Consider the following 19,606-nt stretch of genomic DNA (forward strand, 5'->3'; position numbering starts at 1 on the left):
TCTAGACCTCATATAGTGGTGATGGAAAGAAGTGTTCTTGTCTGTTTGTCTCTATTATTAGCTTAATAGGTTATGGTGAAACAAGTGAAGAGACCGTGCTGCTCTCTCTCTCTCTCTCTCTCTCTGTCTCTCTCTCTCTCTCTCTCGACACACCAGGTCGTTCATCGTGATAGAAGCCCATAGAAGAGGCCATATGCACAATACACTGCATACCATACTTTTTCTCCTTCCTTGACTATTAGGCTACTATTCCCGATTTTTCATTAAAATTTATGGTTGTGCTTGGTTTAAACTTATCAATATTTTGCAGACGTTGTTTGTTTGTTTATAAGGGTTTTACGGCGCTTACAACACATTAAGGTCATATCAGTGCCAGTAAAAAGGAAGGAAATGGGAAAGATAAAGTTCTAGAATTACAATTAAAGCACCCAAGAAAAGGTAAGACAAAGGGGAATTGGTTCAAATAAGAGACATGTAGATTCCAAGAGCACACTATCAAAGTACTTACTTTGAGATCACCTAAAATTCTCACCCAGACACCAGCACAAAATCCTTCTAAGAGGAATACACTCAAATGTTTACAAATCAGATGATTTACAAGGAAAAAAATATCATCTCCCAAAACTATAACTATACATCTGACTGTTTCCCTCCCAGCCAAGGATTCCGGCCAGGGTCAGGACAAAACCAAGTAATCTCATTCAAAGACAAAGACAGAAAGCAATTGAGATACAGGGGGAAAGAAGACACAGCAAGTACCTCCCTGCCCACTGTGGGAGGTCGGGAACCCCATCCAGTTCGTAGACGTTCGTCTTACTTTCCATAATTTACACCATACTTGGAGTGTAAAATAAGAACCCACGAAGAAAAAAACTAAAAGCGCATTACAGACACCATGTGTTCCACAAGTTATGTGTTGCTGTTGGCTTGGAACTCTTTGTAAACGCTTTCATCAAATGTATTGGATATTGTGCTGTATAAAAGCTAAAAGCTAGAGTAGCTTAAATGAGCCAATTAAGACGGATGTTCTGAGTCTGTCACAACCAAACCACCAAAGTCTGTCCATGGGAAAACAATTACAGCTAGTTTAAATTTAACACTTGACAGCTGTATAACTGTATAAGATATGTATTTTCCTCTTTGTCTTTGTAAAAAACATGAACAAATTGACATGATTTAATAATTTAATAGTCAACAAAAATCAATATAGAACTTGTCATGCATCATTCGTAAATAACATGGCTGTATACATAATATCATATAATCTATCATCCTAATAAATGTGGGTATGGTTTTGCGCATGGAATGGACACAGTTTAATATGGAGTAAATGAGACTAGTCAACATATAAATTAGTATTGGTGAATAAATAAATTTAAAAGTTTCACACTATAATAATGTCAGTTGGCAAAAACTATCGTACATTCAGTTCTACATTAAAACCATTTCCATTCAACCATACAACTGTTTATAGAATTATAATTATCGCAAAAATACATTTTCACAAGCCATCAAATATTATTATAATATTAAATGTGAAGGCCGTTAACATTCAAATAGCATCTTTTTGCATTGAAAACACAAAACAAAGAGTTAAATTTAAAGTAAATATGAGCCAAGGTCAAAAGGTGCCCGCCTGATACCAGTGTTAAGAAAATTTGATTTTTACTTAATTATGGGCTGTTTTCACTGGGTTAATGCTTGTAATCAATTGATAATATGAAGAAGAGATAAAATGAGCTCAACATACTCTGTTCAACAGAATATGAAATAAACAACTTGAAAGTGAAATTTGAATGCTGTTTGGCATGTGCTTAGAACGAGGTCAACGCATCACCTTTTTAGAAATCATGTAGAAATTAAATGTGATGTTTTAGCTCACGTGATTGAAGTTTGACTAATAGTATAAAGTCAAAATTTACTTTTAAACGCAATTGCAGTATTTTACATATCTGATTAAGTTTCATAAAGAGTTCTTAAAAAGTTGGTGTTGCTTGTGACCTTTGGTGTCATCAAACACAGCACAATTCTAAGACTCGACACGAAACTTTAAAGCTCATGTTTAATGTTTATAAAATGTTTTATTATGAGAAAAAAGCATAGATTTACTATCTGAACTCAAATCTTGGAGTAAATGTATACCGTTGTGCCGATATTGAGGTTTATTGGTTTTGGTGTCATTTGTCACAAGCAACACGGCATGCGTGAACACGTGGAAGTTTGTTTCGTTAAATGGCGATTCGCAATTTTGATCCACCCTTCTTACCAGTCTTTGAAGTGCAGCACTTTCATTTGCCTTTCCAGCCTGGCTCCGGGCAGAAAAGGTAAGTTGAACTTTGGTGTCATCGCTATTTTACATTGTCACAAGCAACACTTGATATTGGATATTATAAAGTGCCACCAAAAAATTATGTTTTCAGCTGTTATTCTATTTACAAATATGATATTATGACATCTCACATAAGACTGATTTTGGCACAGTTAATTATTTCCTTGTAATTCTAATTTTTTTATGTTTCAGGGTTGTATTAATCAAGAAAAAGACAAAACTCAAGCTTTTGACGAATCCAGATAAAAGAAGGGTTGTCAAGAAATTTGATTTGATTTACTATTAACACACTAACTACAAACTAGCAGATTTGAGCAGTAGGGCGGATGTTACCGTATGGTTACATGAATTCATTACTGTGGCTGATATTTATCTAGTGTTTGTGTGACTTTTGGTACTTTTTGTGACCATTGGTGTCATTGGTTAAAATGTCACAGATGACACTTAAGTTTGAAGTTTCTAATGTATTTCTGTTTTCATGTTCTTCAAAACTTGAAATGTCATTGAATTACATCAAACAGGCTATATTACATGTGTTCAGTTGCTATTCTTGATTTATTGAGGCAAAATTGCGTTCTAGTGCCGATTTTGACCAAATAATAGCAACAATGGTATTACTAATTTCTAAGTATATTTCCAATTTGAAAGTATTTAGTTTCTTAAAATATTATTGAATTTCATTTTAGAGTAGGTTATTGTGATTTTTTGACTGAAAATAATGATATATTATGGACGAAAGTGTGATTTGGTGTTGCTTGTGACATAAGTAATGGTGTCACCGGTCGTATGTCACAAGTCACATTCAGATTCTCTATTTTCCATGTATATTTCTATTTTTGAAGTCTTTGGTTTCTGAAATATTTTTAAATTCCATATTTAACTGTGGTTATTACACTGGTTTGACTGAAATTAATGATATATTGTCGAAATTGCAATTTGGTATTGCTTGTGACATAAGTAATGGTGTCATCGGTCTAATGTCACAAGTGACACAATGTAGCTAAATAAGATATGCTTTGGTCACATTATTTCCCAACATTTTATTCCAAAAGTTTCTGAACATTGCTGGTAATAAGCATATGCAATATTGTTGTTGTTGTTAATGTACAAACATTTTTATGAAATAATATATTTGCATTCTATGTTGCTTGTGACCGATGACACCAAAAAGCAACATTGTCTCCAATAGTTGGTAATATTATTGTACTATGATTGTTGTTGATTGTGTCTTTTTGTCTATAACTTACTAAATAAAGTTTGATACTCAACAAAAATCATTTGGTTATTGAGTTTTTTGTCTCATTTTGGTGTCACCGATCACAGGTGACACCAGCAACCTATAGGTATTGTTGACGATATTATGATGCGTTAGACCTTAAAGTTATCTAAAGGGCCTTTGATTCATGAAGTACAGGGTTTTTGCTACACATATAGAAACATGAATGGACTATTATGTCACTTTTATTTTGAGAAAAAAAATTGGCACCTTTTGACCTTGGCTCATATTCATTGTAAACGATATCAATGGTAATATAAAATTAGAATTATGAAAGATCATTTTGGAGAGTTGTAAATGACATGTTTTGACACATTTTGAACAAAAAATTTAACAAATAGGTTTGCACATCATTTCCGTACACTTAAGTCAATAATTAAATTAAACGAAATGCATAACCACTAAAACTAATATTAAACGCTAATTTATTATTTTAAAAAATCTCATTCTTTACTCACAACCAAACTGATATTTCCAAAAGGGAAATCTAATCACTTCGTAATCATGCGATGGAGATTGCCGTTAGGAGCCTTGGGTAATCTATCATAACTAAGGTAGCACCTATTCATCAAAATACATTTTCTGGAAATAAAAAATCTGAATAATCTTCACTTGTTGAGTTGGACTTAAGTCAATGTGGAAAAGTCAGTCTCCTAATCAATCCTCATCCTCACTTTGATGATTGACTTTACCTAATTTTGGTTCACATAGTTTTCTTGAATTAGCTGTTGTTGTTCTTTTTGATCTACTCGTTGTTATTGTTGTTTTTGTTTTATTTTGTTTTTATGTGTATATTGTTTTCTTTTGGGTAAGGTTGGTGAGAAGGTGAGAGGAGGTGAGAACTAAAGACAAATATGTGGCTGGCTAAGATACACTAATCTTATGGTATTATTATTTAAGAACTAATAGGCTTTAATAACACCATCCTGTTTAAATTCCAATCTCATTCAAACACCAGACACACCTTTTAACTGATTAGAATTGTAGTCTTTTATATTAATAAAGTTATTACCCGATCGGGATACAAAATAACAATGAGTACTTGATAAAATATAAATTAATAATTGCAACCGCCACTTGAAAAAAAAAACAAGAAAAAAAGACACAATCTAGGAAATGATCAATTAACAAAAAGAAATTTGAGAGAGTAAGATAAAAAGGAATATAATCAATAGCCATCATTGCAATGGTTTACGACAACTTACAGCAAAGAAGCCATTATGCATTAATGCTTAATGGCACTCATTTTTTCAAGTCAATATGAGTAAATTTGCAATCCTTATAAACATAATAGAGCCATACTGGCGAGGTCCATAGTTAATTTGTCAATAGTTGTGTTTCACACCAATTCTGTCATGAGATTATGGAGCAGGATATTCATTTGATCAGACCAGTATAAATGCTGATTTTCCTAATATTTACAGAATCATGTATACAAAACAAGAGAGATGATAAGAGCGTATCACATGAGTAAGCAATTTGTATGACAAGACTTCTTGCCTTATAATTCATACATTTTTGAATTGGCAAGAATTCACTCTAGCAATAGGAATAACAATAGAAAGAACTTTAGGTAGATTTGGTAGGATTAATCTATAACTGGTATTGAAATTTATGAGGTTAAAATAATACTGACATAAAACGAATTATTCAAAATAAAACCAAGAGGCTCTTTAATTTTTAAAATACAGGTCGACTTTAAGGATAGGTAAAAAAATATGTTATTAACAGAATGTTGAATTTTGCCTTTTTAATAAAAAGTAAAAAATTATTGCAGAGAATCCAATTGTTTTCCTTAATGGTGTAACGGTGCATGTGACACATTTTGGTCATGTCAACACCAATAATTAACTTAAGATATAAAATGGAAAACATGAAGTAGATTTATAGAGCCCTTCATTTATTTATTTATTTACATGATGTACATGATATTTGAGTTTTACCACTACTTCATTTGTCATAAACGCTATAGGGACACTTGTTACAATGTGAAAATGTGACTGTGAAAATACAAGTTTGAGGGAAAAGAAGACAATAAAATATCTTGAAATATTATGAGAAAAAGAGAATTAGTGTTACATATTTTTCTGATTTTTTAAAAACATCTGCAAGTTTAGACAAACAGGCGGTAACTAGGAGGTGGTAACCAGGAGAGTCTCGGATGCAGTTGAAGTGAAATGGAATACCAAGACAGGCTTTGATAATATAAGTCAATGAATGGAGGCATACAGTTTGAGAAAGAAGGGGGAAGGGGGGGGGGTGGGTTGATTTTAAACGTCCACTGATAACATGAACAATTCAGAAGGATGTTTGATTCAATCACTTTTTATGTTGCTCCAGCCATTTCTTGCAAATGTTTTTTACAGCAGGCTGTCCAAGTCTCTGAGCAGCTCCTGCAATTCTCTGTACATCCTCCACACTGTCTTTCTTGACTGCCAACAAATATGCAGATCGTAACTTGCCACATAAGATGTAGGCATTTATCTAGAAAAATGCAAGAATAAAATAAACAATGAAAGACTGAAAAAAAAATTAATGCGTTATTAAATAAAACAATGTATCATGAAATAGAGTAATAAATGATTGAAATAATTCACCAATGTCTTTTTTGAATGGAGAATTTAGAACCATACAGCCTTTGTGAAACAAAATTTCCTTATTATGCAGTATAAGTCGACTGGGAGTGTGTTTTTTTCCCCTTTTATTTATCTTATTTTTGCTTTCTTGTTATTATTCTTTTATGACACACTCCCATAGATAATCTTGTCTTGTCTTTCTTGTCATTAAGTCGCAACTCCATGCATCTAAGATAAATGCGACTGTGAGTGTGGTGAGAACAAATGGACATGCCTGCATTTTGATTTTATCGATTTGTCAAATTCAATTTGGTCATTAATTTTTTTTTTCGGGCAGAGAATTCCATATTTGGATGGAGTTTGGAAAAAACGAGTTGAGATGAGCATTACTGTGAGACCTGGTAGGAGTGCTATTTCTTTTGTTTTGAATAAGGTATCAATTGGAATTGAAGTCAGAACCTGACAGGCCTTAAAGATGACTTTGCCTCTTTGAATTGTGCATATTTCATGTAATGGCGACCAGTTTAGGTGCTTTTGCATCTCACTGATGCTTTCTGTCCTCCTGTAGTTGTTATAAACAAACCTACATGCTCTGCTTTGAACGTTCTTGAGCTGCTCCATCTGCTTTTTATTGTTGGGGTCCCAAACTCATGCACTATAATCTAAAATTGGCCGTACAAAGACTTTATAGCAGACTTCTCTGATGTTCCTTTGGATGACCTTGTACATTTCTTTGTAAGAATCCAAGTTTTGTAGAAACGTTTTACAAACTTTATCATAAAACAGAACAGTGAAAAATGGCCATTAACATTCTTTAAAAATTTATTGTACAATAATTTATAGATAATAAGTTCGGGTTTAAAAATCCAGTGAATCCACATAAAAAATATTTCTCTGCAAAAATGTCAACAAGACAAATAAAACAGGGTAAATTGTATAAAATCACATCCTTGGGAAATATCACAAAAAATAGAAGTAGGCAAAGTGAACCACACACGTCCTCTCTGTCCCACCATTACACACCTATATCATTACTATTTTAATTAAATGGGATAATTCATACGAAGGAATTTACCCAAAAAATATGATTTCAATAAAAGGCAAATCATACTCATCCATTTGAACCTAGGCAATAATCCATTTAAACATAAAAATTAATTAAATGTAGTTGAAGGGTGAAAATTGACCCCTGAGTATTGACAATTATATCATTGCACTGGCTTCAAACCTACTTCCAAAACACCCACACAAAAAGACACTCACCTTATTGTTATCATTTCTTAGAAGCTGGATGAGAGAATCACTTTCATCTTTGGCCTGAAATATCAAAAGTAAAAGAAAAAACAACTTATAAATAAATATAAAATAGGAATAGGAGTGATAAAAATAATCAGAAAAGACAAGGAATAAAACTATCAAGATAAAATGCATAGGCAATAAAACAAGCCAAACTATCCATGAATCTAAATTTCAAAATTGGGTGAAACGGTGGAATATCAATTACTATATAACTCTTCAATAAATACGATTGTCAGCAGATTTATTTTCTTCCATGACCACAGGAAAAAACTTGCAACAAGAAGGGAGACCAATCAGTTATGAAATTTAAATTCAAAAGAATTCTTTAAATTATTTAAACAGCAAGGCTTGAGAGAGAGAGAGATTTGAAAAAAAAAATGATAATGATGCATGCTATCATTGTCATTTTCATTATTTATTTATTTATTTATTTTATTTTTTTTTTTTGCGATAAGGAGGAATAAAAAGCAGATTTAAAAGACTCAGGATTTTAAAGTCCTCCTAACAACATTTATGAATGGTAAATGATGAAGGTCTGATAATAAGTCATGTCAGAGCAGATTGTCAATTTTTAAAAATGCTTTATCTATATTTTTCACTTTAAAAAACAAAACAAATAAACAAACAAACCCCCAAAATCAAAACAAATTATCCCTGACTTAAAAAAAAAACAAACAAAAAAACCCCCCAAAAAAACAAAAGTCAACAACAAAACAATACAAAACAATGAAAATCATATATGTACTTACTTGGTGCTGACTGTCGGCAATGACCAAGAGAGACGCTCCAACAATCTCGTCTATACCCTCCTCAGAGACCAGGTCATCCCTCAGCAAGGCTTGAATCAGGGAACTAATCTCCCCACATTGACCCTGGTGAGCCATTTCTCTTGAACAGTGAGTGAAGATCACTGTTGTGTTCAAGCCACATTCCTAGACAAAAATCGTGATAAAGTATATGGATGAAACAAAAACTCATAAGTAACACTTTAACAAATATGTAAGTTTTAGTTTTTGTTTTAAAACTATCTTATCTGAAATGTTTTGGGTTACTTAAAAGGCGTCACCTCTACTTACTTTTCCACAAGTTATGGGACTCTACGAGATTTAGTAGCAGGCCTGTAAATGGTTGGTGAAAAAATTGTCGGAACTTTTTGAAACGCGAAAATAGACACAACAGGACAAAAATATGGACACAACACAGATATGACATGTCAATTGACTAGTCAAATCATGTCACTTTCCCCTACTTATTTATAACGAGATCCTTATTTTATGGATCAAAAAAAAAAATCCCAATTATTTGAGGTCCCAGGTCTGAGTTAGTTGTAAAATGAAAGGAAGAGAACAATTCCTACCCTTTTGAAGGATGTGTATCTAGACGTCTAGTGCTCGACAGGGGAAGCTGCCTATCTTCGCTCCTGTTTGTGTTAAATGTTTACGCTGATTCTTTCGTTTATTTGGATTAATTCTTATAGAAGAAGAAGAAGATAAGAAGAAGAAGAAGAAGAAGAAGAAGAAGAAGAAGAAGAAGAAGAAGAAGAAGAAGAAGAAGAAGAAGAAGAAGAAGAAGAAGAAGAAGAAGAAGAAGAAAGAAGAAGAAGAGGAGGAGGTGGTGCGGTGGTGTGAGAGCTTTCGAAGAAGAATATATATTTCGAAGAAAAATAATAATTTCACATTATTTTTTTTCCGTCTCACATCGGGACGGAACCAAAGAAATATAGAGACTGAGAAATAAGAACCGGAGATATGCATGTGTGTCAGTAGCAAAATAGAGAGAAACCTTCCGGTCCAGTTCGACACACTTCTGTGTGTGCGTTATTTACTGACTAGGTGTGTGTGTGTGTGAAGACGACTCGCGCGAACTTCGCGACCTCTCTCTCGCTGGCTGTGGCACAGTAGCCAGGCAGTGAATACATACACGTCTAGCGGAGCGTGTAGGTGGCATGATAATATTATAGCTAACTGATAGACCGCATGTATTGTATTTGATGTGACAAATAAAAAGTTTTTTTGTTTTCGTTTTTTTTTTAAGTCGACATTTGAAACGGAATAAAATCTAATTTTTTCGAGGAACTAAAAAAAAAGTCTTTTATTTTCTTTTTTATTGGTTCTGTTCTTTGGGGTTACGAATTTTATTTTTACTATTATCTTTTTCTTTTTTTTTTAGCACTTATAGAGCAAAATCGTACTGTTGGAAATCCGACAATAGACGGAAGATTTACAGGCCTGTAGTAGGGATATCTTCACTGATCTGAACCCATGACCTTTCGATATTGATAAAGTGACTTTACCTTTACCATACCACCTGGCTCTACTTATGCTCAAGACATAAGAAACCAGTATAAAAAATCTAAAAGTGTAAAAATGATTCATCCCAAATCTAGTTAAAAAACAGTTTACATCTTTTTCATTCCAATATTATTTCAATAATATATATTTTTTACATCTCTTGATTTTTAAACATTTGTTAATTTTCATACAACCCGCCCCCTTCCCAAAATTACTTTTTGCAAAGTCTCACCCTATATAATAAACACTCCTTTACAATAACCTACTCTAATTGATTTCATATTTGGAAATATTTATGGATGCTCCTCTCATATATTTGTATGAATCAAAATTAAAATAGTTTAAGATAATGAGGCGATTAGCTCACTCTGCCTCTACCAAGGTTCCAGTAAGACATAGTACATAAACAAAGGTATGCTTTTAAGACACAAATTTACGAACTCAATTAATACTACTGCTTAATGTTAAAATCTTAAATGCAAACTACATTGTCAACATCACTTTTAAATTGTAGAAGGCCTATACGGCCAATACCTTAATTATTCTGACAGCCAATTTGAAGCTTGTTCCAAAGTCGTCGCCAGAAAGAAGAATCTAAATAAGATAAATATTGCTGACATTATCATTGTATATATAACCATATTCTGTATATATTTACTTAAATTTAATACCTATTACCCTCGAAATGCCACATAGAAAGATTATAGATTTTACTCCTTACTTCTAAAACGTTTTCAAAAGGAGAAACCCAATAAATTTAATTTTTTTTGAAAAAGTACATTCTTCCCGTTAATAGTTTTTAAAATTTTATTCTCTGTTTTCAATGGATTGATTACCATCCTATCTTTTACAAACATCAGGGAAATATTTTCGTGTAGACGTATTCTATATCTTTAATAATAAAGAATAAAACAAACAAACCATGAATAAAAAATAAAAAATAAAGATAAAAAAAATCAAATCAAATGCAATGTTTTTCCTTACTGTAGAGACAAGCTCAGTCCTTGCAGACATTTCCCCAAAGAGAGTTGGTATTTGGGATGAACCAGATGCACGTTTTAAACCAAAATTGGCTGGAATATCTGAGGCCTCACCGACAGCTTGTGTCAGAGATTGCTCCAAAAATCGAGTGACCTCAATCTGCAGGGCCACAAGTCGAATGTGTCTGGGGAAAAAGATAGAAGTAAATTAATATAAAAAGTAAATAAAAATGTATTAGTGAATTATAACGTTAATTCCATTATTAAAGTTTCATTACTCACCAATGTGTTTCGTGGCTGACTAACAGTAAAAAAGGATAATTGTCCAGAACAACATAAAACAATAAGGGATAGGAAAAAAGACTTGCCATCTAAAACTCACATAAAATAATGTAATATGTAATATCAAATAATAATCAATAAAAGAAAAATCAAAACAAAGGGTTAAAAAAAAAAGCCCAACTAATTAAATACCATTACAATTCTATTTAGATTTTAAAATGTTTTCATTATGTATTATCGGTTGTTGTATTTTTTTAAAATTGACTAAGTATGCAATGAACAAGCCCTGTATGACAGCAGGCTGAATATTTCTAAGCTTGTTTTGTTTATTTTAATGAGTAAAGGTGCTTGTAATACTTAAAGTTCATATAAATGCAAGGGAGGAGGAAGGTGATATGGCAGTTGAAAACTATATATTTTGAACAACTAATTTGTTTGTTTGCGAGTGGGTTGGTTCTCAAATGCAAAAGGGTGACATGTGGCAACACCATGCCTTGTCATATAATGAAAGGCAGACAACTTTTTTGCATTAACTACCCCCTAAAGTTGGAAATTGACGTTGCAAGTCTTGAGAGAAGATCAAAAGGGACAAAAATAAGGTGATAATGGATTAGAAGGTAAACCAAACCAAAACCTTCACCGGCCATCATTGAAGCCTTTAACAAACCAGATTGGATCTTGTTTCAAAATCCATTTAATAAAGCTAATTTTAAAAAAAAATAACATCAGAAAAATTTATAAGGAAACATTCATAAAGAAATAATTACCAAATTTTGAAGTCAATTTGTGTATGGTGGATATTTGTCTAAAACTGACACTTTTGGCATCAACAGAAAAGCAGATGCATTGCATAAGTTTATCTGTATAGCGTACATTACACGGCAATTTTTAAAATGAGTAACAAATCATCATTATCATATATTTCACTCTTCCCTATTGGCCAATGGTTCACGGCTGGTTCAACGGCATTCGCAACAGCTAAAATAAAGATGAATGGATGGTTAAAAGATTATAAATCAAACGTGCAGCTCCATTCCTAAGAAAAAGTAATATGAGGAGAGGAAAAAGTCCTAACAGGGATTAGAATTAGATTCCAAGAGAATTTTATATGCATGTCTAGTTTCAGACAATCTGAAAGTTTCTTCAAAAGACAAACACATGATTTCAAACAAAAGACACAATAAAATTATCAATTGTATAATATCATTGCACCCCAAACCCCCATCACACATTCAAGGAAAAAAATGATAATTAACTGTTTCCCTTAAACGAATGATACTTGCAAAATCAAGGGCAAAAACCAGACACAATGGCATAAAAAAAAAAAAAAAAATAAATAAATAATAACTTGACAAATAGTTAAATTTATGACATAGGACAAAATACAGAGAATAGAAGAGACAGTGTGTTTTTTTGTGTAATTTTTTTTTTTTGCTAAGTCCTTCTTTCCAGACAATTTTTCTTTTAAAATTTTATTTCATATTCAAAGGATTTCTTACCTTTTGACTTTGTCAGGCGTCAAGGTCATTCTCGTGGATGTCTCTGGGGATGGACTGGATTCCCAGCTAGGTGAAGGTCGTTGTGATTGAGTAACTGAGGGGGTGACGGGTACAAGAGGGTGGGGGACACTTCCCCATTGACTAGGGTCTAGGTAGGCCTAGGTGACAAACAAACAAAAAAATGGAAATGAAGAATGAGTATGCAAAGATATCTGACAACGTGTAAAAGTAATGAATATAGACCGTGATAGGGATTATTACAGAAAGAAAATATGCCTTTAAAATTGATAAAAAACAAAAAAAAAAAAAAATTGGGCACAGCAAACAAAACAAACAAAAAAAAAAAAAGAAAAGAAAAAAAGCAATGATTATTTAGCATGTTTTAGATCTAAATAGGCTCCTGTAATTTCCATTGCACTACTCTATCTTCCGAAGAGTGCTTCCACGGACATCATTTTAGCAATTTAAATAAATACATTGTGTGAAAAAGGGGTTGATTCCGAATATGAATTAAAATTTGCCAAGGCTCGCCACTTCACCCATCCAAATAATAATTAAAATAAATAGTAATAAAGTGATTCATTCACATCTTCCTGAAGAATCACATCTTTCATTATAAATAAGAAAAAAATATCTTTAATATTTAACCTATGAACTTTTGACATTTCAATCTAGAGTTTTAAAGTTGACTGATAGAAAAATCAAATGGTTTCATTGAACAAAATCTGAGCCATTAATATTATCATATAAAACGAATTCTTAAAAATGATGAAAATAAAGAAAAAAATACAGACTTGCAAATGTTGCTGGGCAGTGAACAGATAGTGCAGACGACCACAGAGATCCAAATAATCTCTGGCACCTCGTTGGTAAAAGTGGCTGATGCACGTCATGGCAGCTCGGATAAAATCCTGAGAGAAAGGATCCATAAGGTAAGATTATAGAAGAAAATGGAATAAAGTCTATTTCAAATTACAACTGATTGTATCATTTTTCATGGCTACGGTTGTTTTCATAGAAAAATATGTTATGTCAACGGTATTCTAAACCTTAATTGTAATATCATTTTGTCATCTTAACATAAAAGTTGATTTGTTCATAACAATTGTTATGAAAGGTTATAATTTGACAAATGCCTACAAATTGTCTGCTTTTATTTTCCTTCTTATTTTTTTTGTAACCTTAGGTACCTCTCAAAGTTGTTTGTATCAAGGGTGGGGGGGGGGGGGGGCGCAAAAAAATGATAAAACAAAAGCAAAACAGAAATAAAAAAATGAATAAATAAATAAATGAAATAAATTTTCAAAATAAATAAATAAATAAATCATTCTCAATATAAATATCAATAGTCATTTAATTTTATATAATTACCTTCATGAAAAGTTGCACCTGGTACAATGTATGAAAGTATTTGAGTTTGAGAAGATGTCGGCAGGTAGCAGTGAGGTAGCTGGTCCATTTTGACAAAGTCGGGTCCAACATCAACATTTGCTCCAGCAAACGACCAAGCTCCCCGGATTCCAAGGCTGGCTTCATCACAGCATTTACAAACACATCGGATGAGCAGTGCTGTGGTTAGAGGATATAGAGTGATTTTTATATCTTCTTATATTTTTGAATACAACAGTCCTAAAGTAAAGTTCAGCTGCCTCCTGAGCCCAAAATGGAGGCTAGAATCAACAGCCTTCATCCATTTTACCAAACACAAAGGCTAAAACACAATATATACATTGAACATCAAATTTTAAAAGGAGAAAGGAAATGCAAACTTCCCATAAATATATTCATTATTCCCCCTCTATCCACAAAATCCAAATTGACAGGAGAACTATTTACCTAAAAGAAAAAATATTAGAAGTCCAACTCAAAAAAATCAAAATAGGGGGTGGGGGTGGGGGGTGGAGGTGGAATCATACCTTCACAAATGCACAACCTAGAACATTCCTTGCTGTTAACGTTGGCAATTTCAATTCGTACACATATCCAATTTTCAGTTATAAAACAAATCAGAGTAAGAAAAAATTAAGAAAAATGATCTTCCATGAAGGATATCTTATATAATTTGAATACAACACAGTTATTCTGGAGAATCAAAGGTTTATCGTGTAGTTTTGTACAGAATATACTATTTCTCACTAACTCAATTTTCATTAGACTAATACTACTCACATGATCGAGAGTAAATTGAACAGCTTTCATCCAATATCCGTGCTTCAACAAGAAAGTGATTTGGTCGGCATAACTGCCATAGGTACGAAGATAGAACAAACATTCTTTGTAGGGGATGGAGTCAACTCTGTTTTCTTCACCAACGCTCTGAGAAAAAAAAAATGAAATCATCTTCATTTTACTGGGAAATTTTCTTATATACTTTCATTCTAACAAGCAAAATTTATATTCATTTTAATACATAAATTTTGCATAAGATGGTTAGTAAAATAAATTTCTCAAGGCAGAAATTAAGAAGGATATAAATAAAGCCATAAGTATTGGTAGCATTCTTGAAAAATTCACTGATAACAATATTTAGCTATTTTATCATCATAACCTCAGTGACTTAATATACAACTCTAAATATTCATCTTTGTCCTTTTAATGCTTCCAGTTTACAAAATAATGTTATCTGAGCATTGTATTGGTACATACGGGAATCAGTAGAGAATTGATATCACAGATGCTCTCTGGTTTGGACATTAACATCTGAATCTGGAAAAAAAAACCAACAAAAACTCCATGCAACATTAAAAAATCATGACTGGATTATAAAATCATAATTTGACTGTGCTATGCCACCGACAACTCCATGAAAAAGTGGTTTCAAACTCAGTGAATATTGTACACCTCAACTCTCACCGCCACTCAGGAGGTTAGAATGATTCTAACTTTCCAAATGCTACCAATTTCAGTGAGTGGACAGTTAAGCTAAGTACTTTTTTAAGTGTGCAACAACGCAAACATGCAAACATTAAACAGACAGATACCAGGAGAGCAGTGGTACTGACTTGAATATAAATTCAGATAATGAATGGAACAGAACCTTATACCAAGGATAATGAACCATGAAGGGAATGGAGAAAGGGAAAACAAAGAATTAAAATATCATAGTGTCTGAGAGCCAAAACAGGAATTAGACATTCTGCTTGGCTATGAAAGATAAGTTAAAACCTTTCACGGCTTATTCTGTCAAATTCCCCATTCCACCCTCCTATCATCTTTGGAAACATTTTCTATTGAAGGTTACAAGACAAGCCCCATTTTTTTTCAATTTACAAGATCTCAAAACATTTTAAATTATCAAGGACATAGATATTCCTGTATAAAAGAAAAAAAAAAAAAGGGGGGGGGGGGGGGTGCTAAATAAAAAACAAAAATGAAAAGTGAATGTTGTGAACCATAAATATATCACTGTTATATTTTTACAATCCAAACCAAATAAATAGAATTTAAATTTGATTACAAGGAAAACAAATACAAAAAATATTATTTCAAAAACTAAATGAAATTACCCCTGTGAGTCCAGAACTTGGCATTGAGTCTAAAAAGTCCAACAATTCTCCCAAAATTCGACTTTGACTTGAAAACGTTTGATTTTTATCCGATGGAACCTAAGAAAAAAAAATCAATCAAAGAATTCATTGATTTAAAACAAAAAATAAAAGTGGAAAGACATCATAATTAATTTTATTAAATTAACATAAGACGGCTTTTTAAAAAGGCACAAATATGAACCATACATAATACGAACCTCTGTTTGTTTTTTAAAATGCCAGAATTAAAAATTCTTAAAGGAGGAAGTTAAACAATAATGACATAATAAAAAATACTTGACATGGAAAATAACCGATTCTAAAAATTGAAACTTTTGATAGCAAAATTGTATAAGACAAAAGAAACAAAACTACTGGGAACAATTTGTATGGTCAAACAATCTTTGATTGTGTATGAAGAGTGAGTCCTGTTATGCATTTTGAAAATAAGAGATTGGGTTGTTGAAATGAAGAGAATAAGAGGAAAGGAAGAGTAAACTGGTGGGCACAACTAAACATTCTCATATTCTTCAAACAATAAACATTAACAACATCATTGTAACAATAAAGCATACTCCATTATGTGGAGTTCATTATTACAATTTAGCATCTAGATATTTCAGTCTTTAACTTATGACCATACCTTGAAACAATGACTAAACTTGTCCCTTGCCCCTTGAAAATTTCCAACCTGTAGACAAGTATATCCCATGGCACTCCAAACACCAGAGGGGTCAAGGCCGCATTTAGTGGACACTTCCATGGCTAATGACAGGCGCTCGTCAGCTATCAGTTTATCCCTCAAACGTCTGGTGGAATAATGAATGATCAAATAGTAATATGCGGTTAACTCTCTCCTTACCAAACATTTTCAGGATTTATCCAAAATGTCATAGCTATTCAACACAAAAATTGATTTCTTTACACTTTAACTCAGAAGCAAAAAGAATATAGTATTCATAATTTTGTACAGAAAAACAAGCTTTACAAAACAGCATCAACTTCTTATGGCTATAACAAAGATTTTTCTCCAAATGTTGTGATTTACACAACAAATCTGAATAAGAAAAATGTTCACTGAATCGTAACCAATGTGACGATTTTCCTGTAGTTGGTAGGGAGAGGGTTAAGTTTGTGTTATAGGGATCAGCCATAGGGCTAGCTGTATGTCGAGCATTCAAGCCTGCATTAATGAATAGCATATAGTAAACGTAATAGTAAATGTAAATATTGTTTATAAAGCATTGGATGGAATTCATCCTTGATGTTCAAAGGGAATGTGAAGTCCTCCATTCATCATTTTATTCATTCATTCATTCTTATTCATTAATCGAATTATCATTCACTTTATATAAACCATTTAATTCATTTATTCAATCAATCGTTCTTATTGATCAATCTAATTATTCATTCATTCATTCTTATTCATAAATCCAATTATCATTCACTTTATAAAAACAAATTAATTCATGTATTCATTGATTCATTTTTAATCATTAATCCAATTGTTCATTCACTTTATATCAACCAAATAATTCTTTATGCATTCATTCATTCATAATACATTTACAGGGCTAATGACACTTTTTTAAAGTTTGGTCAGTAAAAAGGTAAATAATAGAATAGTCAAAAACTGTAGATAAAGCGAGTCACCAAAGAGAAGATAAGACAAACAGGCACTGGCTAAATACAGGGAACAGAAATTGATCCCCAACAAGCAATCTATCCATGCATCTAATCCGTTGCTGCTGCTTCTGATAATGATATTGATGATGATGATGATGATGACGACAACGATGAAAACGGTGATGCTGATGATGATAATGACGATCATGGTGATGACGACGACAATGATGGTGATAATAAAGATAAAGATGATGGTGATGATGATGATAATGATGATGATGATAATGATGAAAACGATGATGCTGATGATGATGAAAATGACGATCATGGTGATGACGACGACAATGATGGCGATAATAAAGATAAAGATGATGGTGATGATGATGATAATGATGATGATGATGATGATGATGATGATGACGATGATGATGATGATAATGAATATGATTGTTACCAGTTTTACTGATTTACAGTAAATTAAAATTAAAATATTGTCAAAGTGAACAGCATTGTATGAGATATTGCCAAACAAATGAAAGAGAAGTAAGTACCTCACAGAGTCTTGTTTGGTCAACTCCTTGATGGTTGGCAGGTCTTTGTAATTGGACTCTACCAGAGTCTTTAACAGGTCAACACGAGTCAAGTACATGTCACACTGACCTATCATTCCAGAGTCACCAGATTGGACAAAGTCAAATTTGGCTTGGAAAAGCAATTGCCGCATGTGCCTGGTAAGAATTAGACCAAATCTTTATGTACAGTTATTCAACATTTCACATTTTGGAAAGGATTTGGATTGCATATTTTATTTCCTTCAGCATTTTGTTATCATACATTTAATTCACAAAACAAAAGTAAACGTAACTAAACTAAACAAAAAATCAAAACCTTTCAGTAAAAATTCTGATTAAATATATAAAATTATTTATTTATATATATTTTCTTTTGTGCAGACACATTCTATATTAAAATATCTTAAAAGGTGTGTAGGAAACAGTGAAAATGTTACTTTCATATTTAAATAATATATTGCTGGATTTTTGTGGCTTCACATACGAGATTATGAGGCTGTAGTCAATCTCAGGATTTGGCACGCCAGGTGACACAGGGACCAAATGTGTAGACAACATGTCACACAGGCTGAGGATAAGTTTGCCAGCTTCAACTCTGGAGCTGTGTTGTTTGAGTAGAGAGATGCAAAGGGCCACACTTGGGGACTGAGCAAAAGAAAAATATTTTAAAATTATATGTGTTCACTTAGGTTCAGCTCTTGTCAGCAAAAATTCAATATATCATAAAATTAATCTCAATAATTCAACGAATTATGACTGATCGAGATATTCTGGCAGTGAAAAATATTATAATCGAATGAGAGATTTTATCAAAGAAAAAAGCATTATTTTTAATTTTTAAAAGGGAAATAAAAATGTGAATCAAATTGTTGGGGAAGTTTTTGGTTATTAATCTATTTTTATTGTAATGGCGTCTGATGTATGATATAAATACATTAGCTTAACTTAAATGTAATATTTCAAGCAAGCATTGTGTCATGATATAAATCCATGCTAAATCCACTCTCTGTCAAAATACCTGCTCATAATAAAACTCTCCTCTAACATCTTCAGTAACAGCCATGTTGGTTTGTAGTTTCCATAAACGGTCGGCATGGTGAATGGCAGCGTTCATGGTCAGCTGGAGCTTGTGGGAAGGCTCATGGAGTGTTGATGATGATCCGTGTCTCATGACAACATCAGCACTCAAAGCAGATGGGGACCCTCTACCTGTGGGACTACCTCCTCCTCCCACGCCTGACAGCCGTTCCTTGATCCTTTGGCTGTAAATTTCATGCTCCTCTTCTGCCCTGAACTCCCTGATATTCGGGATAAAAATAACAAAAGATTTTGAGATAAACAAACCCACA

The 19,606-nt window shown here is 32.6% G+C and overlaps 1 protein-coding gene across 5 annotated transcripts in view; it reads right to left on the reverse strand.

Moving 5' to 3' along the window:
- Nucleotides 1–1,170: 1,170 nt before the first annotated feature.
- Nucleotides 1,171–19,606, reverse strand: part of LOC144975106 (uncharacterized) — a 64,261-nt gene continuing 45,825 nt past the window's right edge. For all 5 annotated transcript variants that reach the window (XM_078918869.1, XM_078918849.1, XM_078918878.1 and 2 more), the window contains 15 exons: nt 19,276–19,555; nt 18,742–18,902; nt 18,237–18,413; nt 16,703–16,868; nt 16,039–16,137; nt 15,179–15,238; nt 14,702–14,848; nt 13,904–14,101; nt 13,327–13,443; nt 12,533–12,690; nt 10,756–10,936; nt 10,306–10,365; nt 8,230–8,412; nt 7,445–7,498; nt 1,171–6,089 (listed from right to left, as the gene is read on the reverse strand). In XM_078918869.1, coding sequence (XP_078774995.1) covers nt 5,925–6,089; nt 7,445–7,498; nt 8,230–8,412; nt 10,306–10,365; nt 10,756–10,936; nt 12,533–12,690; nt 13,327–13,443; nt 13,904–14,101; nt 14,702–14,848; nt 15,179–15,238; nt 16,039–16,137; nt 16,703–16,868; nt 18,237–18,413; nt 18,742–18,902; nt 19,276–19,555 — 2,206 coding nt within the window. In that variant the 3' untranslated portion in view covers nt 1,171–5,924. The remainder of the gene's footprint in view (nt 6,090–7,444; nt 7,499–8,229; nt 8,413–10,305; nt 10,366–10,755; nt 10,937–12,532; nt 12,691–13,326; nt 13,444–13,903; nt 14,102–14,701; nt 14,849–15,178; nt 15,239–16,038; nt 16,138–16,702; nt 16,869–18,236; nt 18,414–18,741; nt 18,903–19,275; nt 19,556–19,606) is intronic.

The sequence above is a fragment of the Berghia stephanieae genome, chromosome 1 (genome assembly GCF_034508935.2).
Source record: "Berghia stephanieae isolate SIO BIC M18660-M18661 chromosome 1, UCSD_Bste_1.3, whole genome shotgun sequence".
NCBI lineage: Eukaryota > Metazoa > Mollusca > Gastropoda > Nudibranchia > Aeolidiidae > Berghia > Berghia stephanieae.